Source organism: Branchiostoma floridae, chromosome 6 (assembly GCF_000003815.2).
Source record: "Branchiostoma floridae strain S238N-H82 chromosome 6, Bfl_VNyyK, whole genome shotgun sequence".
Classification (NCBI taxonomy): Eukaryota; Metazoa; Chordata; class Leptocardii; order Amphioxiformes; family Branchiostomatidae; genus Branchiostoma; species Branchiostoma floridae.
This window is the reverse complement of record NC_049984.1, coordinates 7,187,726-7,213,126: the sequence shown is the minus strand read 5'-3', so window position 1 is coordinate 7,213,126 and position 25,401 is coordinate 7,187,726. Positions and strand designations below refer to the sequence as shown.

General features: G+C 40.1%; 3 protein-coding genes across 3 annotated transcripts; 2 read left to right on the top strand and 1 right to left on the bottom strand.

Moving 5' to 3' along the window:
- The first annotated feature begins 191 nt into the window (after nt 1-191).
- Nucleotides 192-3,068, top strand: LOC118417565. The gene is made up of 4 exons (XM_035823159.1): nt 192-394; nt 1,878-1,945; nt 2,389-2,453; nt 2,838-3,068. Exons 1-4 carry the CDS (start codon nt 195-197, stop codon nt 3,066-3,068), a joined length of 564 nt encoding a protein of 187 aa, XP_035679052.1. The 5' UTR covers nt 192-194.
- A 319-nt stretch (nt 3,069-3,387) lies between these two features.
- On the top strand, nt 3,388-6,111 carry LOC118418627. The gene is made up of 5 exons (XM_035824637.1): nt 3,388-3,466; nt 3,847-3,996; nt 4,477-4,641; nt 5,001-5,215; nt 5,896-6,111. The coding sequence occupies exons 1-5, from the start codon at nt 3,409-3,411 to the stop codon at nt 6,100-6,102; spliced, it is 795 nt and encodes a 264-aa protein (XP_035680530.1). The 5' UTR covers nt 3,388-3,408; the 3' UTR covers nt 6,103-6,111.
- Nucleotides 6,112-8,886: 2,775 nt separating this feature from the next.
- LOC118417564 (palmitoyltransferase ZDHHC1-like) lies at nt 8,887-24,541 on the bottom strand. Its single transcript, XM_035823158.1, has 15 exons — nt 24,339-24,541; nt 23,307-23,525; nt 21,537-21,712; nt 20,350-20,451; nt 19,757-19,875; nt 18,944-19,069; nt 18,373-18,498; nt 14,233-14,324; nt 13,393-13,526; nt 11,787-11,934; nt 11,300-11,443; nt 10,699-10,753; nt 10,121-10,311; nt 9,674-9,694; nt 8,887-9,182 (listed from the first exon to the last, which is right to left on the bottom strand). Exons 2-15 carry the CDS (start codon nt 23,508-23,510, stop codon nt 8,931-8,933), a joined length of 1,890 nt encoding a protein of 629 aa, XP_035679051.1. The 5' UTR covers nt 23,511-23,525; nt 24,339-24,541; the 3' UTR covers nt 8,887-8,930.
- Nucleotides 24,542-25,401: the final 860 nt, after the last annotated feature.

Sequence of the window (25,401 nt, the reverse complement as noted above, 5' to 3'; positions counted from 1 at the left end):
CTCAACTAATACTGTCAATCAAGTGACGTCATATCAATAGGAGTATCATGACCCTCGCAGGAGTCGTTCACGTGATCATGGGTGGAACCGATGATTGGCAACCTTTGCATGACATCGTAGCTGATGAGCGTAGTCATTATATTAGCAGCCAGCTCAATCGAGGTACAATTACATATGTGGAGTCTAAATTATTCATGAGACAAGCAGTATGCAAAATAGAGTCTTGTAATTACCGTCTCAAGTACGAATCATCTGATGCATGTTTAGTTTTGTCTTTTAAGTTCGGACACACAATGGCTAGTCGCGTTTCCTTTCCTTGGGTTTTTGGATTGTTCTTAAGTGTTGTTTGCGTGGCGAGCGGGGAATTGAATGGTACGACTCCTGGACCCAACAGGTGAGTTTGAGAAGAGTTAGAATGAGACTGTAAGTTACATGTCGTCTGTACTTCAATAAGGAAGGTTTTTCTATGTCGTTGAGTCTTGGGGTGGTCTCTTGTCACAATATTTTAACAAACTTTAAACGTTTCCAGCTTAAATATGACATTCAGAGACTGATACCCATGGCACACAAAGTTATTCTGTAGCATGGGAAAGACATTCATGATCAAATTTCGCTTGTAACATGCAGTACTAATGTGTCCCCTGTCGCCATATCCATACCGTCTGGCAATTACTCAGACACCTGAAGTGCTCTTTAATCTTTGGTGGTAAGTACCGTTGCCACTATCGCCCGCATCGTTTCTTGATATTTTCTTATAGTCCTACTGCCGGATGGGCGACAATTAATGTGAAACAAGACACTTGTAGCTGGGTATAACAGTACACTTCATTTATTTATAGGCCATATAATCTTATCGTGGTCTGACATAACTGCAGATTAACTTTACATGACATTCCTCACTCAAACTAAGTGTAAAAATGAGCACCTGACTTCAGTTGTGAAATTAAAAGGCGATGGAAGGAGAGAGGAGGGCTTATAGACATTGGCTATCAAAAACTACAGCATTAAAACGTCTATCGGAATACCTTATATTCTTATTTTACAATCTATTTTTGTGGTTTTGTCCTTGACCACATGCTGAATACAGGTTGGCGTCAATACACAGTACATTTGGATGTCGTCATGTTATTTCAAGTGACTCATTCATATAGAAGCATATTGTGCATCCTGTTATACAAGAAAAGTGTTTGGAACGAGGAATGTGCTTATTTGATTGGATTCATTGTTGGATAACACCATTTTCGCCATATTTCATCCCTGCATGTCATTGTGTCTAGTAATCCACAGAGCTTGCCATTGTATGTATTGTAGCTTATTGTGTGTCATGAGCAGTACTGTAACATATTGTTAAAGCTTTACATGCATTTCTGAACACTGAGTGTGTATGTTACACGGCGTGACTCGTTCCCTACTTATGGAAAAGTCAAGTCAACACTGGTACTGAATTAGCGTGACGATGATGTCATGCCCGGGAAAGGGTAACTTCGATGAATTGGTGTGCAAATATTTAATGAAGTCATATAAGCATTATATGGTAAAAGTTCCAGTGGTATCTAACAAAAATAAACTTTTAATGCCTCTAGACTTAATGTTACACGCCAATAACAACCGTAAATTCTCCTAGAACAGCAGCTAGGGAAAGCGATGGGACGAGCAGGCTGGGGCTAGAATATGAGAGATAACGGACTACATACAAATATAAAACAATTTGTTAAATACCTGTATTTAATTAATACATTTGCAGAATATAGAAGAAATAGTTCCATTCTTTTTTTTTTCATCAATCACATTTTGTTTAACAGTGCACTTCCTTTATTGTATCACCCTTCGTCTGGCATTTAATACTTATTGATGTGAAACATTACCTTACATTACAGTAGTAGCTACCCGGAACAGACCATTTATGGTGCTTTACCATGGGGTTACAACCCGAGCGCCGCTCCAGGTAACTCAGTCATATCTTTTTCTTTATCATTACAAACAAAATAATATTTAGATTCAAAAGCAGCCAACGAAAAGCTTAAGCTATGTTCACATGATTGAAATACTGACGTTTTACAAGCATGAAACACCCATTCGCAGCGTTACAGTTGATTTGGCAGCAACAAGTCTGCTGCTTCAGTCCAGACTACAATATATTGTGATGTGTTGTATTGTCCGACATCCATTATACTGTATGGAATACAAAGGAACTATGGACTTCATATGTTTAGATATAAAAACAAGAATTAATGCATGGTGTGACTGAAGCAGGTACCAGGACAGTACAAACGAAGTTGTCAACGTCATTCAAATTGCAACAGGTCACGAAGAACAGTGTAAAATTAATCACACATGAGTAAATTCTCGACCTTGTACAGCGATGTAATGGCACTTTTTGTCTTAAAGACGACCCTACCGTCAACTGTGGCATCTACATTTTGGATTTGGGTCAATTTTCGGAGCGACTGATGGTAAGGGACTTAAAGCTTTAATATTCACGCTTTAAGAAACAGAATGATGTAAAACTATATCATACAACAGACAGCAAAACCCAAACCAATAGTGTATTGATACATGTACTTGCAATGTCATACGGTGTGGATAAAATGCAAATCATAAGATTGCTATACCAAAGTTGCATTGGCAATCATAGCTACTTGTGTTGTGGACAACTGTTCTTTGATACTGGATCTGCTAACTATAATTGAAAAATGACTTATGAATGATACTTTGATATAAATGTACTAGGACTTGTTACTTGCATAGTCTCCAAAAAACTCTGTCAACTGTAGCCAAAGGCTGCAATTGCTTTCCAATAAGCATACTTCATTCAGGCTTTCTTTTGTTGTCTTAAGAAATACGAGATTGAGTTCTACCTACACTGTGATTGGGTGGACGACCGACTTGCCAAGGAAAGTTTCATGCAACAACGTGCTGGCCAGATATGGTTTCCATACGATTACCTGGGACAGCCCCTGGCCGTTTGGTCTCCAGACATAGTATTCGGCCAGGCAAAGGATGTGAAGTCCCTCGAAGAATTCCTTTACGGACGTTGGGACGGGACGGTTACTTTGTTCAGACAGTAACTGTTTTTTTTCTCAATATTTATATAGCCTTGAGTTACAAACTAGTATCCCTTCCGCCTAAGCCGGTTTTCAAGGGTTCAATGTTTGGAGGAGGTCAAGAGGTCTTCCATTACACATTGTCATTTACAATAATACAAATATTTATTAATATAAGTTTCTGTCTTCTGCTCCATACGATTTACTGTATCAATTGTGTACTAAGTATATGCCTCTAGATAGAACCGTCGACTTATTCGAATTCATTGTTCACGACGACAAACGAAATCCCGATTGTACTCTGTACACAATATTCTGTTCTTCCATCCTACGTCGCAGATACCAGGTGACGTCCAAGTGTCAGATGGCGCTGGGATCATATCCAATGGACGTCCAGAAGTGTGCCCTGGGCCTGGACATGTGTATGTTTATCACTAACATAATGTTGATTAGTTTGCAGTTAGAACCTTGGACTATCTTACAGTTAACCCAGACATACATTGTATATACCAAACGCTTTGCAACCAACTACTAACCCAAATTATTGTAAATAGCTGTGAATTGTTTGTTTTGATATTGTTATTTTATTTGTTCTTGTCAGTTTTTTAGAGAGGTGATGTCAATATTAGCGTACTGCTAGAGTGCATCACCTCTGTCCTGCATTGTACTTTGTTGATGAATAAAAAAACAACCATGGACTAAAGTATGATAATAATGTTGTTGTTAGCTGTATACTCTCATTAGCTGTAAAAAGAGAATGATAATGTGCAATATGACTCTCTTTCTTCTAATTACATTTCAGATAGAGGAGCCCGTATTCTATGGGGTCCGAAGACGGAGTGGTTCGACGAAAGCAAACATCCAGTTGTCGTGAGATCTTCTGGCATCAACGCGCAGTTCCAGCTTGTCAAAGCACACGCCTTCTCTTATGTCAACTCCTACGTGGAACGCGGTGAGTGTTCACTGGTCTTTATCTAGCAAGGTGTTCATCGATCAATTTTTATAACCTTATATCAATGTTAGAAAGTTGAAACGTATCCACAACAAGTTATAACAACTTGCATAGGGGATGACACATACAAACAATTAGATCTGTCACATCATTGTAGATATTCATTTCATCAACCATTCTTCTCCTTGTCGTAAACGTGTCTATTCTCTATAGTGCTGAGAAATAGCATGTATTTTCTTTCCTCGTGAAAGAAAACATACTATGTAATAGTGATCGCCATTGTTCCGTTTTATCAAAATATAAAGATTTTTTAATATTTTCAATCTCAAACGTCTTTACATACTGGGCACTCATCATCATCTGAACACGAGCAATGAATGGCATGCTCGCTCTGTGCATGACGAATTTCCACGCTTCTGTGGAAATCCTTCTTTCTTGTTGTTCACACGTTGCATTTGGTTGGGTGTGCATTGTTTACAGGCATATCGTGTCTGTACGCGGCTTCGACCTGCGACTTCACCTCAATGGAAGACGAATGCTTGTCGCAGGACTGCATCAGCGCAGACCGACAGGGGACGGCACAGTGCGAGAAATGCAACTTCTACGGAAACTGTACATCCGGAGGGGCTGACATCACCTGCGATGGTAAGTGATTGATTGGCGTGTCGAGTGTCAAGAGTACAAAATGTATATTGCAGTACTAATAAGTAGGGCGGGTGCCGATACAGAAAATTCAAGTACAGGTACGGCCCATGTTCAGAGTACCAGGTCCAGGTCCGGACCTGAACCTGGACCTAATGCTAGTATTAGTAGTAATAGTTTGTGAACTCAAAACAATGGTCCATTTCACTACCAAGGAATATGTTTTGTGGAGTATCCTGTCTTCACGTAAACAACGCTAACTGTCGCGCCTCTGTTAAGTTAGACCAAATTTGACTGTAAAAACTTGATGTCTATCAACTCTCCTGTACTTCGGTAATCTTTGAATGTTCCCTTTATGTCAGCTGAAGGGCTGGCGCAAGCTTCGCGATTCGGCAGCTTGACATCGGGGCAGGTCCGCTTCGCGCTCATCAGGCGGATAAATTTCCACTTCATCCAGACCTACGGACCCACCCTGACCACTGTCGTCATGAGCTGGACGTCCTTCTGGGTCAACCCTGAGGTGGTGACCGCCAGGGTGTCGCTGAACGTGGTGACTGTACTCACCATGCTCACACAGGTATGAGTAGCAGTGCCCGTGTGTGATGGTGACTGTACTCACCATGCTTAGTAACGCAGGTATGAGTAGCAGTGCCCGTGTGTGATGGTGACTGTACTCACCATGCTTAGTAACGCAGGTATGAGTAGCAGTGCCCGTGTGTGATGGTGGACTGTACTCACCATGCTTAGTAACGCAGGTATGAGTAGCAGTGACCCTGTGTCATGATGACTGTACTCACCATGTCACACAGGTATGAGCAGCAATGATCCCCAGGTATGAGTAGCATTGGCCCTGTGTGATGGTGACTGTCCTCACCATGCTCACACAGGTATGAGCAGCAGTGATCCTGTGTGATGTTTTGTTGATGTCTCGCTATCGGTACAAAATAGAAAGCCCGAAAAAACGTAAGCAGCAGGAGCCTAATCTATGCTTGGAGAGTATGAGAACGGGGGCAGGGTAAAGCCGCATCTCACCATCAACTTTGTCTCAAGCATTACACTTCGCCTCAAACGTTCCGTTTCCTCTCAAGCGTTAAAGTACAGTTCGTCTCAAGTTTTACTCTTTGCATCAATCATCATGCTTCGCCTGAAGCGTTGTGCATCAAGCTTCGCGCTTGGTCTCAAGCATTCTACGAACTTTCTCGTTCAACCAATTCCGTTACATTTATATTATCTGAAGAAGCGTTTTCCATTTTCCAGACCAGGAAAGTTGAATCGTTTCCGGAGGTGTCGTACGTCCGTGCCATTGACGTGTGGCTGTTCGCCTGTCAGTGGTTCGTCTTCGTGTCTCTGATCGAGTACGGCGTGGTCCACTACTACATCCGACGCGACTCCAAGACCAAGGTCACCGTGGTAAATCTAGCTACTTTTTATTGGTTATTGTTATTATTTATTGGGGTGGATTGAGAAGAGCTTACAACAGGCGGGGCTAAATCGCAAGGGTCTGGAGCAGCTCCCATTTGGCGCTAACTCAGGTAACCTCAATACGACAGCAATTACCCCAGGTGCGGCCGCAGGACTGTATGTTTTGAATTACTCACTAAGAAGGACCCCTACACTTTTCGATAAGTGCGGTGGGTTCTTTAACGTGCTCGAGGTGCGGCTCACGACCCCACTTTTCTGACGCTATTTTCTAAGAGAGGTGTACGTATGGTGTTAGAAGACATTCACGGTGACTGAAAATGGCTATTAACAACATAAATCTAGTCACAAATTTAAACCTACGTTATTCAAGGGCCATATCCTGCTTATTCGACAGGTATCGGAATTTTCTCAGACAGAAGAGCATGGCATACGTAGGTGGAAGACTCTGACGCCCAAGGAGAAGGCGCTACGCCTGGACCACGCTGCCCGAGTCTGGTTCCCCGTGTGCTTCGTGCTCTTCATGATTGGCTACTTCGCATACTACCTTATCGATTGGATCAAGTACGCCAATGGGACAATATAAATCATCATATCCAGAGTGCGATTGCATCATGTGTTAGGGGATGACACTCCTGACATATTGATTTGCATGACTCTTATTCTTGTTTGATTCACATACATTGCTGTCGACATAATAGTTTAATCAAGAAATGTATCATTTGCATGTAAGTAAAGTTACGTGATGCTTAATCATGGCTGTGCCTTCCGCATAGTTACGTCTTGAGAACGAACGATTACTTACGACAGACTTAAAATATTCTTTTATTATCAGTAACGCTAGTTCACCTTTATCTGTGGGGTAACCTATATTCCTTGTTTTTCAAAACAGCACATTTAGGGATATCAAGTGGACGTACGGTTGATTCAAATTGTAATATTTTCAAAATATAGCAGTTTGAACTCACATTTCGTCCACATGATAGCCCTAAATGCACTGCTTTTGAAAACGGAGATAGGTTACCCCGCGGATAAAGGTGAACTAGCGTTACAGGGATATGTGTGCTCTTCTGCAGGAATAAATGGCTCTATGGCCACCCCCGATGCGTTGGCAAAATGTTAAAAGCATTTTAATTTGTCTATGTTCATGCTGTGACAAATTCGTGCTGACAGATCACCACAGCAATGATTAATAACTTTTCTTCATGGTTGCAGATGATGTTTTATATATACATATATATATATATACTCTAGTCACTAAGACAATAGGCGGAGAGTGCTGTCAAATAGCTACAGTATGTATCAATGGTTCAAACAGGCTTACAAGTGGTCAAGGGTTTTCAGTAATGAACGGCAAAGCACATGCACATGCAACCACAACAAAGGTGTGCGTGTGTGCATTTTAGTGTGCATTTGTGGGAGTCAACTGAAGAAAATGTTATTCAACAAAGGATAATTTACTGCACATCTGTAAAGATAAGTTTTACAGAGTGATTCTATTTTATTCAAAAGTAGGTATTCGAGACTTTCAACATTTGTCACGGAAATGCAGTTTTCTATACTCCACAGAGCAGACCCTGCCTCATACTCACAGTGATAGTATTATCATGAGTTCTTTTTTAAAAATTACTTGACTCCACACTGGTCCTTAAGTTCGATATCTGTACATATTTATTGCATAAAATACTTTCTGTTCATATACATTCGCATACAAATACACATATTCTGTAATACTGTTCTCACATCGGAACGGCTATGTACACACAGTTCTTTTCCACACATGTTGATTAAGCTTATTTAAAACAATTGGCACAAAGTTTCTTAATACGTAATGATATCTACGATTTGTGTCACTGCAAACAGGTTTGCCAGAATGAGAACAGATATGCTTTAAACGCACGCTATCAGAACATGAACATTTACCTCTTCTTTATTTCATTAACTTTGGTCATATCAACCCTTTTAAGCTTTATACCTTCAAGGCACAAAACCTGCATATGCAAACTACATGAATAAATTCTTCTTTGCTTTACCAAGGCTTTGTATATACATGTACATGTAGTTGGGCCAATGGACATTGCTTCATCCTACTTGACTTTGGCACATTTTACTCTGAAGCAATGATATTTTTTTTATATTCTTTATTTCATTTCAGTGTGTATAAAAACAAGAACAACCACAAAAAAATAAACTTGGATGGAATTGGTCATATAACAAACACTGCAATGTTTCAGGTGCCTTGAAGTAACTACTATCACACTTGTGATAAATTTTCCACAGTTTTTCAAATACCTTTGAAATCATGTCATTCGATAAGCAGTCCTTGATATGCAAAGGTATATTCTATGGACATTCTCCTGATATCCCAATCTCTTGACTACAGTTAGGGATCACAATATGTGCTTATTTGGCACTGGGGTTAACCTTTATATAATGATGTTCTAGATATTATAAATTTTCGACACCAATCTACACTTTTGGTCCCATAAAACTTATGACTGTGGCTACATTGTTGAAAAAGCTGTTTATACAAGCAATGGAAGAAATACAACTTTCAAACAAGGTGTACATTTTGTATAAATGAAATGAATGCAACATCCCTAGTTAGGGACATCAGGTAGAATCTCATGGCTATGTGTGAACCTGCTACCTCGCCACACGACACATTGTATAGTTAGGGTTCTTTTACAAAACATAGCAAATTTTCCCTCTCACACTCAGCAATATCAGTCTATGTGATTCACATAGAAAATCTCCAAGGAGCATATGATATGTCAAAATAATCAACTGGCACTTGGACAGAAAAATTACATATAGGAATATATAATTCTATATATATATTCATATGGCATGACAACAAGAATCAATGATATTTACACATTACTCGTTGCCATATGCATGACTGGGAGTGGCCTGCCACTCTGTGCCGTGGTGACGTCACTCCGGATGCTGTACTCTCCGTCAGTGACTGTCTGAGTCAGCTCCAATGGCGGCACGTCTAGCGGACGGGGGCGCCTCTCCTTGGGCTTGGCCTTCCGTCTCTTGGGGTGAGACCTTCTCTCCTGGTCCCGGGCGGAGAAGTTTGGACTGCTGTTGGGGCTGCCTCCTGCTGGGATAACCTGCGGCTGGTGAAACAAAGTTCAACAATTTTGAACGACATACACTTAAGGGTAGTATTTATTCAAAGTACAATGAACTGTGTATTGTTTGCAAACGGGGTGCAGAATTTTACATATTGGGCACAAAATTCTGCATATCAGGCACAGAATTCTACATATCGGGCACAGAATTCTACATATCGGGCACAGAATTCTGCATATCAGGAGCAGAATTCCACGCTCAAATGCAGAATTAAGTGCAAAATTCTGCAGAACTGATCTAGTCCCATGGGACCTACTGATTCCTATTTTTCACTATGACATATTCTGGAATATCAAGACTCTAAAACAAGACAGTCTACTTTTTAATGGCAATTAAGTGTTACTATCCATAATGAGGATGACACAAGCTACTTGAAATTTCATTAGTGTAGACAACTGTTGGAACAAGCTTATTTCTTGCACAGAAATCCTGCGTTGGACGATACATCACAATGTAACAATTGCACAAGCCTTACCTTGTTTCTGACCAAAGCAAGCTAGAATCATACACAGAAGAACAATTAGTTTCATTCACTGGATTAAGGAGGCTGTTAGTATCAGAAACTCTATTCAAGTCATAAAATCAACGGGAAGACAGATTGCAGCTACCAAAGGGATCCAAAGTTAGGCAAGCAACAGCAAAGCTCATTGCACCTTGGTGAAGGCAACTGGCTGGTTGCCAAAATGTTGCCGAGTTACATGTAGGCCTATGTCAAATTTCCAAAACTGGGCCTGGCCAGGAAGCTTGGGGGCATTATCTGTGTATATTTTTATTTATACATTTCTATTTTTCAGCACACAGTCGGGCCAGGCCCAAGTTTGGAAATGTAACATCTGGAAGTCTTCTAGAGGTGAAAAAAACAAACCTTCACAACATTGTACACATGAAACAGTTTACTAAAAGCTATTTCTGAAATTATTACCTGGTCATAGCCACTCCTGATGGTGTCCAGTGGAATCTCATGTAGTGACTCAGCTGAGGAGGAGTGGTACGGAGACGGGGAGCGTGCAGGGGTGATCACATCATTCATCGGTGGCGGCGGTGCTGGTGGCGTGATTGGGGGCAGTGCTGGGTTGATGTGGTAACCACGTGGCGTATATGTACCATTGGCCGCTGGAAAAAGAGTACCAGTCAACCTAGGTGCCTTATGTACAGGGGACTTTGAACAATGACAAAAGAAATAATTTCAAAGCTTTATTCTTATTGACCATAGGGATTTGCATATTATTTTACAATCAAAGCTGGACCACAAGAAACTATAAAGGAATAAAACACATTTACATCTACATGTTTTGATAATTCTTTTAGCACATTTCATTTTATTGAACCTTCCAAATGCACTTTTATAGAAACGCAGAACTTGACCATTTCTGGATATATTTTAGTATCATCTTTACAGGTACATTTTTACCTTAGGCAAAATACAGCACACTTATAATTCTAAAACTACTTACTGTCAATCATTTGACAAACTAGAAGAAACCGTCACTGTGAACTCACCAATGGCAGCTACTTCCATCCTTTTCTCCTTGGATGTGCCATTCCTTTTGGGCTTCTAACAGAAAGTTAATGGACAATTTACAGTCAGTATAAAAGCAAAAATGCACAAATAACAATTTGAAAGACAGATTATCAACTAAACAGTGAATACTTATGCTTGTGTTAAGGATGTGCAATTATACACTACACACCAAAAGAACATTGATAGAAATTTATTGCAAGTAAAAGGAAATACTGTGATACAAGTGTGTCGTAAAAAATATTGACAAGCATTGGCAAGCGGATCTACTGTTAGCGTGACATAAGCAAGGTAATGACTCCTTTGAATTTCAACCAATCAAAACGCCTATTTCAGAATCCGGGCAAGCTCATTGCCTTAGCTTTACACTATAGCTATCATTGTAACCAATGAAAGTGAGAAATGAGGCAAGTTCCTTGGGTGAGAATCTAAATGATAATCCAAGGACACTGTGGTCTAGACCTTGCTACAAGAGAGTCTTCAAACAAAAAAACATGGAAGTGTTTTTCCCCAGAAAGTATGTGCAATTAAGTCTGTTGACTAACTGTGACAGACACAACATGCATCTTGTCCCTGGCTAACCTTCCTCTCTGAGGCAACACTATCACTGTGTGACTGTTCCTTGGCCCTACACTGCCTCTTCTTTTTGCTGTTGGTAGGGGCTACCTGTGTGGTCTCCTGTACTAAGTTTGCTACCGGCCTAAGTGGTGGTAGCTGCCGTGGCATCTAGTCAAGAAATCAACATGTCTGTAGCAGTCTTGTCACAGCTTTTATAAAAATTTAGTCTTTGAAAAGATGAAGGCAAGCATGAATGTACTAAAAGTATCCATGTATCAAAGGTGTTGAGTTCTTATGTGCTATTTTATTGAAAATCATTTAGGAGTGAATATACTCCTTTCAAAACTTTGACTTTGCCACATTCAGCAAAAACGAGGGGGGAATGGTAATTTGAGTACATTTAGTGTTTTAAAATTTACATGTAACAACCTGACCCTCATTTTTGTGAAATGCATCAGAGTTTGGAAAAGGGATCTTTTACAGAAAACAGCATGAAGCAATAAGAATTTACCTTTGCCGCCTTTGGCAGTTCGATGTCGCTGTCTAGTCGCTCTCTCTCCGAGCTCTTGGGGCGGTGCCTGCCGCTGCTCCTGGCGGTCAGGCGGGGGGACAGAGCCTCGTCCTCCATCAGTACCTCCTCGTACTGACGCTGCATCTGTCTGCAGAAACCATAAAACGGGAATGTAAGGCCAGTTGCCACACGCCTGTTACATTGTAGGCACTTAGTTCGAATGTGTGTTCTATGCGGCATAGAATAAGCGCCTTTGAATGCCCGACCTTGGTAAGTAATCTCGATCGTTTGAAGACTTTATAGAGTTCTTTGTGGGTCCAAATGCGACGCAACAGCTAGACGGAATGTTGTAGAGTATGTCTAGGCCTAGGAAAAAAAATGTTGTGTTTCCTGTTTCCCTACCTACCCTGAAAAAAACTGCAGACCCTAGACTTTTTTTGGGGTGGGCAGTAGAGTCACATAGCTTCCAGTTAGAATTTGTATTTAGCCTGCTTCCTATTGAAGTAAAACACTGCTTGTCCCATCTAATGAAGGATAAATGTATCTATCATGTACAAAATTAAAGTTTGACATTGAAAGACAAGTGTCATCATGCATTTCAGTTTACTTTGTTCAACTGTATTGTAATATGTATCACTAGAATTTTGGCCAGCCTAAAAAAAATACAAGAAAAAAAAAGATAATCCCTACCTACCGACCCTAATTTTTTCAGGACTGAAACAGGAAACACAACCTTTTTTTGCTAGGCCCTATAATTTCGGAATTTTTTGCAAGTGCTTTTTCAGTTCAAAAACTGCCCGGGGCACTATATGATCGAATTCAAAGCCACAAGCGTGGCCAATAGACCTCTTTCCAGTTACAGCGGCCATGTTGGATTTCCTGAGGCATACTTATGACTGCAATACATGCTACATACTAGGAGAATACCAAACTGCAGCCTCGTTTTGGTGCATTACCCTGGGAAATCCAACATGACACTGTAACTGGAAAATAAATGATGTCCTTGGTTCTCGAATTTTTTAAGAATAGGAATGTAGCAAGCGGGCATCATAAAAGCATAGGGCAGGGAGAAAAATTTGAATGCGACTTTATTCACTTCAAAAAACCAAGGCATAAACTTGGTCCTCTGGCTTTGTTTTCTTTGTGTTTTTTCCAGTTAAGCATGTTTTTTATTATTTTTTTAAAAATCTGTGAACCAAGAATCTAAACTGGTATGGCCTAAAGCCTGAAATATACAGGGGTTAGGTAGACTGGACTCATACAGCTCAAGATTCAGTCTTGCTGACAGACAAGTGTGTTGCAGAAGATATTGGTAGCTTGAGGACTGTGTCCACTCTACTTTACACTGCATAGTCCTCAATGGGTGGATCCTTACTGTAGCATATTCACCTTGGATTTATGCTGGTCATATTTGTGGTACTGCACTGCAAACACGTGCACGTGTCTTGCTACTGTACAACTTAGAAGACTTGTAAACCCCCATTTTCCTCTACTGCGAAATCAAGTCACTGTAAAGTCAACAACTCTAATGGCCATTGTCTTTAAAAAAAGGATGCATTATTTTTTATGATGATCCAAAGTTAAGTACACGAAGCAGTTTTCTTACCTGGTGTCCTCGTCGGAACTGTTTGGGTCGTAGCTACCATGGTGGTACCCATTCTCTGGAACGTACCCGTTCTCCATGCTTTCATGGAGGCCCTGCTCTCGCGAGATCATTGCTACTGGTGCAACCTTATTACCCTGTGGATTGGTCACAAACAATAATGCCATTAATAGACTGTTAACTGTTACGTCGATGAGGGATAGACATCCAAGTAATAAGGTATGCCAAAAAGCAATTACCTTTGTTTTTGAATTGCCAGGTTTTCTTAATTTTTCTGATATATTCAAAGGAAAGATTGGTAAGCCAATAAATTTGTAACAAGTGGAACCACATACAAGTATGATATGTAACAGTTAACATATGCCAAAAAGCAATTACTCAAGTAACAGGATATGATTTTGGAAATCTCCAGATCACTTCAGTGTCACTGACAAAAACTGGTGGAAGCCAGTTGAAACGTCTGACCGTTTCCAAAATCATATCCAGTCACTTGAGTAATTGCTTTTTGGCGCATGTTAACTGTTACATGTCATACTTGTATGTGGTCTCACTTATTAGAAATTCATTGGCTTACCAATCTTTCCTTTTAATATATCAGACAAATTAAGAAAACCTAGGATTCAAAAACACATGACATTGTGTATATTGCATTAAATTTTGAACTCTATACATGTAAAGATGATTAATATTGTCTTATTTATGCAAAATGCAAATGAATAGGAAGGGTTGAGTTTGGTAATTGTAAAAAAAAATCTTTAAACAGTGTCAGAGCATTGAATGAATGCATTACTGGTTAATGTGGAAGCTTTCATGAGTTTGAAGTCATGCAAAAGCTCACAACACCTTAAGGTTCTGCTGGCTTGACTCAGGTGAAGACTGCTTGGCCTTCTCTCTGCCCCGCATGATGTAATCATATGTGGAAAGGCTATTGCACACTGGAAAATAAGACAAAGCACTCAGCTATGAGTTAAGTGAAGCAATGGGACACTGTACAAGTACCGGTGATGCTTTTCTATGACTTTGAAACCATCTATATCATGAGTGTTATGTAGGTTAGTAATGTAGCAGTAACAAACTGTCACATTTGTTTATGACAGCATTCTTTGGTCATAAATGTGTTCAAAGTACAAAGTTTGGCTTTCTTGTGGAGATATTTTAGTTTGCTGTAGTTTTTGGTCAACAGTTCGTTCTGACAATTCTTGAAAATACAGTCCCCCAAAGAAGAAGACTCTGCAGAAAAATGTGAACATGACGTAAATGAGATAGCACCCTCTACTGCTAGTGAAAGGCACAAAAAGTTTAAAACATTGTCAGCATTCATGTCAAGAACTGAAACATCATAAGAAGTCAGAGTGGCCACATGGGTCAGAACTGGTGTGTGTATATTGGTCTCCTCTTTCCTTCTCAATAATGAAAAACGGGTTAGTACAAGGTATCATATAAACCAACCATTGGTTGAAACAAAACTTTGTTATCCTAAAGTAACCAGAACAGCCTGAGACAACAGTGCAAGGAACAATTTTTATAACCCTCACTGGCTATCTCTGCCCTTACCCTTTGTACACAGGCATGTCAACCTGTTCCACAAGCTCTTCTTTTCTTTTGGCCTTGGATAAGGCTTTCCTGATCTGACCAAGTAGCTTGGTCCTTCCCAAGCTGCTGGCTGAGAATGAGTGTTGACTGTCTTTGGCACTGTGGCTCCTGAGCTAGGACTCTCCCTAGCTGGCTGGTAGTCAGCCCTGTCTGTCTCTGATACTGTGCTTTCTGAGCATGAACCACTGGCTAGGCTTCCTATACAAATATGCAAAACAGAGACACAGTGTGTTGTTCAACAAGCCCTGCATTGGAGCTTAGTACTTACTGATTTATTATACTCCTGCAGTTATATGAGCCTCTACCTAAATAAATTTTAAACTGGTACATTGAAGTCACAACAAACAAGTATTACTGAATATTATGACAGCAAACTGAAACAACCTCCTTTTCTATGGTCTATGATGCAGAAAACATAGGATTCTGTTGCAATCTACATTTCATAGCAAAACAATTCTCAATAACTCTTTGAATGCACAATTTACTTCCAACATAAGCCAACAGTTGAAGTCAAGAAGGCCTATAAAACAAAAATCTTTCTTTCCACCAGCTACAACTTTGACCTAAAACAAAGTAACAACAAAACGTTCCCTTTGCTGTTCTAATACATCTGTCTAACCTTCTGTGGGACTGCCTCTGCCTTTGTCAGTGCCAGCCTTTGCTGAATCAACAGTACTAGTCTCTACCTGCCCGTTTGGGTCAGGGTGCACCACGTTAATCTGGCAGCATGTTACCACTGTGCACAGAGACAAGGGGGAGAAAGAGTAACTCAAGTCACTCAACCTGTCAATAGTTCTCAGAGAATGATACTACAGAAACGTTGCAAGGTTAGGTACAATACTGCATTAAGATTTGTTTTTGCTATATTCTAGTAAATCTATACTGTACCCAATGTCCTAGAGGGATCACTATACTGGTTGTTGACTAAGTTGGTAATGACATTGCTAGGAAAACCTGGTTGCATAGCTATAATAATATAACATGGTGCTTAAAAAGCTGGAAACATACCCAATTTTCCTTTAGAAAAATGAAGTACACGACTGTATGCTTTTATAGTTTTGGATCTACCAACAAGCCATCAAATGGCCAGACTGTTTTAACTTAAAAGTTTCTTTACAGGTGTAATTATAGAAACATTTGCACCAAGTCTTGTTTCTACCATTTTCCTAGCTACAGCTACCTAAACTGATCTTATGCGACAACCTGACTGACTGACTGACTGACCACGTTCCTTTGGGGTTTCCTGTCTGCCTTCTCTCTAGATCTGGTGCGTCTGTTTGAGCTAGAGACCTCCCCTCTCTCCATGTCCTCATAGCTCTCAACTCTACCACTTTTGCGGCAACAGCACATTATCTTTCTCAGAAACTTCAGAACAAAGGTTCTGCTGCAAGCTAAGATTTCATAGAGTACATTAACAAATGGGCTATTTAATCCAGCTACATGCATTTTGTGTCATTTCATCTGACTAAATCTAGTTTAAGTTCTTCAAGTTTTGTGATGATTCTGAACATTTGTGGTTTCATTCTAAAATTGATAAAATCTATCTATTATTGTACCTATTAGTAATCCAGCCTTTAATTGGCTAAATGTACGTTTGGGCCCAAATTTAGGCTTGCAGAATATGGTGGGGAGACTACCAAATAGGAACTATTGGGGTTCAAAGGCAATAGGGCAAAAATAGACATCATGAAATGGCTTTCACCACATCTTTTGCCAACTTCTTTTTTCTTCACTAAGTCTTCCAATAGCTTTGAAGAACTAGCTCTAGACATAATTGAGCATAGATATCATATGACATGAATTGGCTATCTATATATAAAGAACTCTTGGAACAACCATGCAACTGCATGACAACTAAACTGAGAACTGCTAAAGAACACTGACTGCACAGACAAGGCTGACTGACCGTGCTTAAAGCACCTCCTGGGACCACTGATGAAGGCAGCTGCCAGTACTGCCAAACATCCTCCTATACAACTTGCAAAGAACTGTCTGATCTTCCTCACATAGTATCTGACACTCTTTTCCTCGTAGTATCCAAGTTCCTTAAGAACCCTGATCTCTTCTTCCTGTTCTTCCATGGCCTTCCTTGTCTCCAATATCCTGTCATATGTGCTCATACCACGACACTCTAAAAAGGGCAAATATTAAGTTTAACTTATACATACATACTTTAAATAACTTAAAAGTAAAGAGCACTGTATAATTTTGTGGAGAACCTGTGGAATCAAACTTTACAATTAGTATATTACAGGACTATCTCCAGCTTTAAGTTTTTTCCTATCCCACTCATTGTTTGGGAGTTCGTGTTGTTAAATTTCGTTGTTAAATCTGTCATTTTAAGTTTGCAAAAATACACTTTCACCTCTTTCATGTCATGAAGTTTGGGGTTTGGAGGACAGATGGGGTTAAATTTTTCCCAAAATCACATTTTTGTCTTGGGACGTAGGGAAAGATCCTGGAGACAGCTCTGAGACATGTCCTTAAACACAGAGGAGAATGTTAATCATGTGATAATTGAATTCTTCTCCAACAAAATTTTACAAAATGGACTCAGTATCTGTATCAGAAGGACTAGCTACAGAACAGATGAAGTAATGAGAAACCTGAAAACACTATACAGGGCTTGAAATACCATTTTCTGCATATCTGCACTAGTACTGGTGCAGGTAACATTGAAAATTACCTGCACTAGACAAATTTTACCTCTCTAAATTTAGGAAGAATGGCTCATACTAAAATTATTCAGGAACCATTGCTATTTTTTCTTTTATAATCTATATAGAGTGGTAAAAGTCAATGCAGCTAATGCCAATCCATATACATATACGTTACGGGACATTTATGTATAAAACCAAGCACATGGACCAGTGCAGATTAGGTGCAGGTAGACACCAGAAATACCTGCGCAGCTACAATTTTACCTGTATTTCAGCCCCTGCTATACACCTTTCTCACGCGGCGGCCATCATAGATTGAAGACGAGGTCAATGAGGCAAACAGACAAAACTTATTTCTAAAATCAGCTCCCATTTAGTTTTTCCCCAGACCACACAAATTTTCACAATATAAGTTCAAATGATAAATATTATAACCAGTGTTATGCAGCGAAATATGTAGCAATTTAGACTCGCGTACTGATCCCATAGTCCCTTAAGAGATGCAAAATAAAAACATAATAATGCAAATATTTGACGAACATGCAGCCATTCTCTTATTGGTCCATTTTCTAATTTCCATGCCATCATTGGTTGAACTATTAATTATGATGGACAGTCTATTGTTTGCCTCATTGAACTTGCTTTAGATCTATCATGGCCGCTGCGTGAGAAAGGTGTATTCACATTCAACAATACATATGATTTGGAATAAAAGTACACATTTACTCACTCAGGTACAGATGGAAGCACAGTAGATGTCCCAGGAGAAGCATCGCGACCACGCAGAGGAGTGATGTTAAAATCACGATACTCACAAACGCCTCCCCGGGTACCTCCGCAAATAAGTAATACTTATCTGTAGTAGAAGAAAGAAAGATGGAAAAAAGCATTAATATCATTGAAACAATACAGAATAATACTAACACCATTCTACATGTAATACATGAGGGGAATAGTCCTACATAGAGTAAATACAAAAGTTATAGATCTGACAATATTTGTTCATATTAAGAGCTAATGAGGAGGTAGCCTTGCAGTGTCTATCAGACAACCTGCTATGGCATCTGACCTGTTTGCCAGACAATCAGCATCAAAAAGAGAGACAGAGAGACAGACAGACAGAGACAGAGAGTGAGTGAGAGACAGAGAGAGGCTAATGAGTGAGTGAGAGAGACAGACAGAGAGAGAGAGAGAGAGACAGACAGACAGACAGACAGACAGACAGACATTATCAGGCCAGGAATGATGAGACTGCTGTTCGGGATGTTTACTAACATGACAGGTGGCAAAGAAGAGCTTACAAGTCATGGAACTGCTCTGGCCTGGGGTAGTTGCTGGAAGAATTGACGTATCGTTACTCAACACGTTGGGTGTGACACTGGGAAGGTCAGACGCGACTGGGGTAACGACGGCACTCACAAGAATCCCTGAAATAAAGCATTAACGAGGACAATTGTTACAGATTGGTAATGGTACAGACTTATATCAATTACCCTGTCCTTGGTGCTGACTGAACTGTCCTTTGGTGCTGCCTACACTGTCCTTGGTACAGGCTACACTGTCCTTGGTGCTACCCACACTTTCCTTGGTGCTGACTACACTTTCCTTGGTGCTACCCCCACTGTCCTTGGTGCTGACTACACTTTCCTTGGTGCTGTGTACACTTTCCTTCAGAGGCGGCGGCACCAAATTTCGTTTGGGGGGGCGAACTTTTACGAATTACGAAAATTTGAAATCTTGACCCTCTAAAACGCCATTTCCTACGTTTTGGCGCGCATATTTTGCTGCCAGACTAAGCTAAATTTGATGACAATTCTGTTAGAAAGACACATGGTTTTAGCGAGGGCGATGCCCCCAAAATATATTCACGATTCCGAGTGTCGAAGGTGCAAGCTGTCGCAAGGTTGGTCTGGGAAAATTTCAAAATCTGTACCCGCACTGTCCTCGGTACTGATGTTAAACACATGTATTTCTACACCAATCTGCTTGGTCAAAAGGGCAATCTTTCAGTTTTGTTACTAGTGACTTAAACCTTGCTCCCCCCTCCCCCAATCTGTAATCTATAATCTTCTTTCTGTTTTGCAAGTGTGTTCTATGCTACATGTGGCACCTACCTTGTTGAGCATAGTGTAGGGCTGACGGGTCCACAAAATACATCACCGTAACGTAAATAGAGATGGCCAGAATAAGTACGGCTCCCACCAGCGCAGACACCAGACAGGAAATAAACAACCTGTGAACAGAGCATAAAAATGAATTCAATGGCGCTTGTATATCATGCACTTATTTATTACATAGATATATAGCTGTTTGTTTTGGTCTACGGATTGTTTCAATACTTGAAATGTTTGGAGAGGCATTTGCTAGGCAGTTTTGGGCCAGCATAGCCCTGTTTAAAATGATAGTGGTCCTCAGTCCAAAAATAGAATAAACCTATCCTTTATTACAAGAAAAACTATCATGTAAGTGATATAATATGACTTGTCAACTTGTGGTTTAGCAAACATAAACATGTTAACTAGAGTCAAACTCAAAGTGGACAGCTGCCAAGCATGGCTACATACATTTGTACCACATTATCATCAAAATTATTAACTTATTAACTTATAAAAATATCATGTGAAAATTAGATAAAATTAAATACCACTGTCCCGGTCTACATGTAACTTACAGATATCAATCAACAAACATAATGTAATATCCCTACTTATAGTTTTTGTCGCCTATGCAGCTGTTGAGCCATCTACAGTGGTGGTCGAACCCAGACACGCATTTATTGCAAAGGCGACAATGTTTTGCAGACGCACACCTGTAAGACATAAAAGCTCCAATTCAGTTATGCATCAATGTACCATATTATCTAGTCTGTAATTAAAGTTACAATTACAGGCAAAAATGCAAAACATAATAATTTTTTCCAGAATATATCCAGAAAGAGGTCCAGTTTTCAATCATACTGTCCATCGTAGAAAGCAGTTGTAAAATGAGCAAATATATACTGTAGATTGCAAAAATAATATTGGGACTTTTCTTAGCCCATGGCTACTTCCCCTCAGCCAATGAGAAGCCCCCATTTTCTGTTGCTATATCCACATAGTATGTCCCTATGAAAAAAGTGTGCTGCTATTTCATGCAAATGAGGAGAAAAGTGTGGTGATATCAGAAGAAAATTGTGGAGATATCAAGAAAAGTGTGGTGATATCAGCCTAAAAAGTGTGGGTGATATACGCATGTGACCTGTTCTGACCAATCCTCGCTTACCTTTGAGCCCATCTTCTGGGACTAGAATTGTGTCATGTGATAACTGACCAATACTAGTCTAGACTTCTAATTGCCCAGAGGAATATGACCAGACTTTCTGTCTCTTCAGGCACCTTACCCGGGAAGGTCTTGACAAGATTAATGACCTTGTGTTGTTACAGCCTGACACTGTCTGTCACAGCTTTTCAAGCAATAACAAGAAAGATTGCGGACTTTTAGGACAAAATAAAGTAACATTTTGTAAAGCTGATGAACTAGAAAAGCTTCGGGGAAGTATGCCATGGGCTAAGTTCGTTACCCCATGGCCGTGGCCTCGTTTTCTGTGTATATCACCAGGCCCGCCACCTCGGGGATTTCTAGTCTCCCCCTCCCCCGAGGACTAGAAACCCCTCGGTGGGCAGGCCTGGTGATATACACAGAAAACTCGCCCTGCCCATGGGGTAACTATTGTTGATTTTGTTTTGCAAAACCTCTGAATATCTCTTGGAGGTATGAGCTCTTCAAACTCTTATTACACATGAAACCTCAAGAGAACAGCAAAGACTTTGCAGACGGTACTGCCAAAATGAACACACTATTTATTATAGTTATTCTTACTGTAGCAAAAACACGATTTGTGAAATTTCTACTTACACATCAGTGTCGCAGATGTAACATCTGTTGTTCTCAATGACATGAGCTTGCATGGTTCGGTCATATTTCTTGGGTTCCAGCCCTTTCCACTTGCGTATTACATTATCATCTGCAGGGTTCACAGTCAGGCTCCATATATGCAGAATGCAGTGAAGCGCCAGGAATATACCAACAATCTTGAGTATATGGTTAAGGATACATCAACCTATACACTGTAGAAATATCACTGGTAGCTGTCCAGAAACAGTGACTCATTAATACAGACTAGCATGATTGACTGCTGCACACCGAGTCCCAGCCTTGTCACAAACTTTTAGAGTAGGGGGCTAATATATGAAAGTAGCAGGCAAGGCGCGTAGCGACTTCCGGCGAGCCACAAAGTTTTTAAATGTAGACCCCTAAATATGGTTTGAGGGTGTATTTTGGGTAACTTTTATTGTTATCTTTAAACTTTAAATTGACAAAAAAATCCTGAATTTCAAAAAAATTCGGCATAGGTTACCCGCTATGACCCCTAACCGGGGGCCAACTATCAGAAAACTGCCAGAGGCTTATCAAAACAAATTGCTGGGGGATTTTTTAACGGGGAGCACTGGACTTAAACTTTTATTTTTTTTAATTCTACCCCAAAGTAGCCGGCTGGAAAAATGTAAGTAGGCAGCTAAAATCGCCGCCTGCCACCTTGTTTTGACAAGTCACCTGTCCTCATCATGTTTGTACTTATTCAATGTATAACAAGTGTACAGCCTCAAGGTGTCACATCACTTTTATACAGATACTTTAAGCCAGCTGAATTAATCCAATACTCAAACCTGAGCAAACCCTTACTCTTATCAATATGTGTGGTGGGATCTTTAGAATGCTAGAAGTGTGGCTTTCTTCAAAGAAAGACCTGGCTATACAGGGTTGAACAAGTTTGCTAAAATTCACTTGTCCCATTGGGCAGGTACATTAAAAGAATTTACATGTCAAACCAACTTTTCACTTGCTCAAAATTTAAATGTCAATTTTTTCCACGGGATATGAAGGTTGTTTACAAACATAGTTACAGAAATCCTGATACTAAGAGTATTTGGGGGCATTTTGTGTTTTGGGGCCTCTTTGGTAGCAATAATTGGTAGAAAAATTTGTGTTAAGTTTTTTTCCAAAGGTCTCAACATTGGAACCTGTCAGGGACTGAAACTCAGAACTTGTAGATTCTGTGTCAACACCAGAACCCTAACCACAAGGTCATACGGCGCCAATCTATTCCACAACAGCGCACCTGAACTTCTCGTGTTCACTTTTGATCATCAGAAGTGAATGCAGCAGTGCATGAAGATTTAAGGCTTCATCAGCTTGCACTAACATGGACTCCATTAAGTCATGCTTAAACATAATCAAACACATGCATGTTGCATAGGACCTTGGATTGGGAAGGACACTTATAAGGTTATACCTGTTGACAGCATTAGGGTCACTTTAACTTTCAGAGTCTTGTACGGCACAAGGCCATCACAGATCCAGAATTTGTTTCCTCACCTTTAATAATTACATCTGATTCATTGATATCATCAGTCTTTGAGAATTCTTTGAAAGCAAAGATCATGCCACATCTTAAGTTAAACCCAAAATGTACAGTCTTTGAGAACTGCCTTCAGATACACTGGTATTCATAACCGTAACCATAATCAAAACATTTTTGTATGAAAACTAACGTACATTCAAGTATTATGGTACATATAGTCAGTAAGTCAAGTAAGTCAAGCACATCATCATAGAAAAGGATACAATATATCCGGCAATCTGCCATTCCGCTGGCATTACGGGCACCAGTACCCCGAAGTGGATGACTCCAAAGTAGGCGATGAAAAACCACGCCACCAGTTGGAAGGGGTGGAGGGGCCAGCTCCAGCCATTCTTCCTGGGTTTCTGTACAGCCAGTGCTGCGTTGGACCCAGGATCCGGGGAGTCCTTGTCTTTACAGCAACACATATCCGCTGTGGTTTACTGTCGGCAGGAAATATGAAGTTATTATCTAATTTTCATGGCAGTTTACCATCACTTAATCTTCTTTCGTTTTGACTTTTGAGGTTACCAACTTCAACTTGCTGAAGACTTTTGTAGCCTATATACTCATTTTTCACTTGAGTGAGGAAAGTCATGTAAAGTGCCTTTCCCAAGGGCACAAGATCGGTGACACGGCGGGGTTAAAACTCAGGACCTTCTGGACCTGAGTCAAACGTGCTGCCGATTGCGCCACGCGGTCCCACGCAATAATAAGTCCTCCCCTTGCATTATAAGCATTGTATTCTTGTTTCCGAGTGCTTGCGAGTGCAGCGACAAGAATTGTGGGTCATATTTCAAAGGTTAAGGCCCCTAAAACATAAAGAAAGCACTGTAGACATTGATATGCAAAATGGGACAATGATCAATGTGAGAACTATTTACACGTCAGGGGCCTTCACATACTAGTATTACAATTCCTGTTGCTGCACATGTATACTCGGAAGTCTGGAAAAAAATCTTTGCCGTTGGATTTTGATAAAATAGTATTTCACTTGTGTCCCAAAATATTTTCTAATATCCCATTTACAGCAATATTCTTGACTTATTGGGGATGAAAAAAAGTTCTTGCAACAGGTTTGACTGCAGTATGAGTGTGTACAATAACCGTAAAACGTGAGCAGTTCGTACAGTACTACAGTACTCTCTATTGTACACCCATACCAATCATTTTCGTATCTATTTTGCAATTCTGTAAAGTAAATGAGTTCCTAGAACGTAACAAGAAACATGAATACATTTACTACAAATACTTACACTAATACAGGAGAATTTCAGCAACCCTCCAAATAAAAACCACTGCGTCGTAACGAAATCTTCGTCATCATTTCACTAATATAAGGAAACACTCGTCGTATAGCGAATAAATCCGAGAATTCTTCTGATTCTTGGGACGAACGCCACACGATATTCTGACCGACGGCGGCCATCTTGGAGTGTGCGGATCGATACAAAATCGCGCAAAGGTACCGCGATTTTGACGTCATAATCCATTGTTTACCATGTTTTGTCGATCTGGCCACTCTTTCGTTGATTTATTGCAATTTTCACATCAACATACTTAAACTACATATTTTAATGAATTGTTTGTCAAAGAATATAGCGATTTTAAAGATGAATATTGATTATGGGTACTATTTTTCTACGCGGACGTTGTAAATGGACATGGCGGCTGTGGGGTCGGATTGTTTTCATGTCACTTGGCAACAGCACGCGCTATATTTGGCCCTGGGGCTAATGATTGTTGTAGGCCAATTTACTCTCACCAAATAACGATCGCCGAAATGTGTCCCTATACATTGAATGAATGATCAAGAGATGTATTCATAGCCTAAACAAGGAACTGGAAAAGCAAAATAAAACCACTACGCTGTTCAAAATGTTACCTCCACTCCACTATTGGGCGGGGCTATTACTAACTTTGGTTAACGTTAACGTGTTAGTTAAATTTCATCAATATGTTATAACGTTAGTTACCGGAGACCAAGACGTTATGTTATGATATCAATGCTGTACGTATAGTACACTACACTACCGTCGATATATAGGCCGTTCTTTTGTATTGAGGCACTCCCTTCCTGGGCGTGGCAGTAACAATAGCCACTAGACTTGCCACTCCCACTACATTTTGTATTTGAATATTACTCACTGTAACGTTACCTGGTGTTGTTACTGTAGTGACATTTGATTAGCCTCTACAAATCTCTCTTTGCTGAAATGATAGAAAGAACTGACTAGGCAGGTAAATAATTTTCCAGACAAATTAGACGGCCACATACCGTTATGTTATCAAACGTTGACTGCAACTCAATGAGCCAGG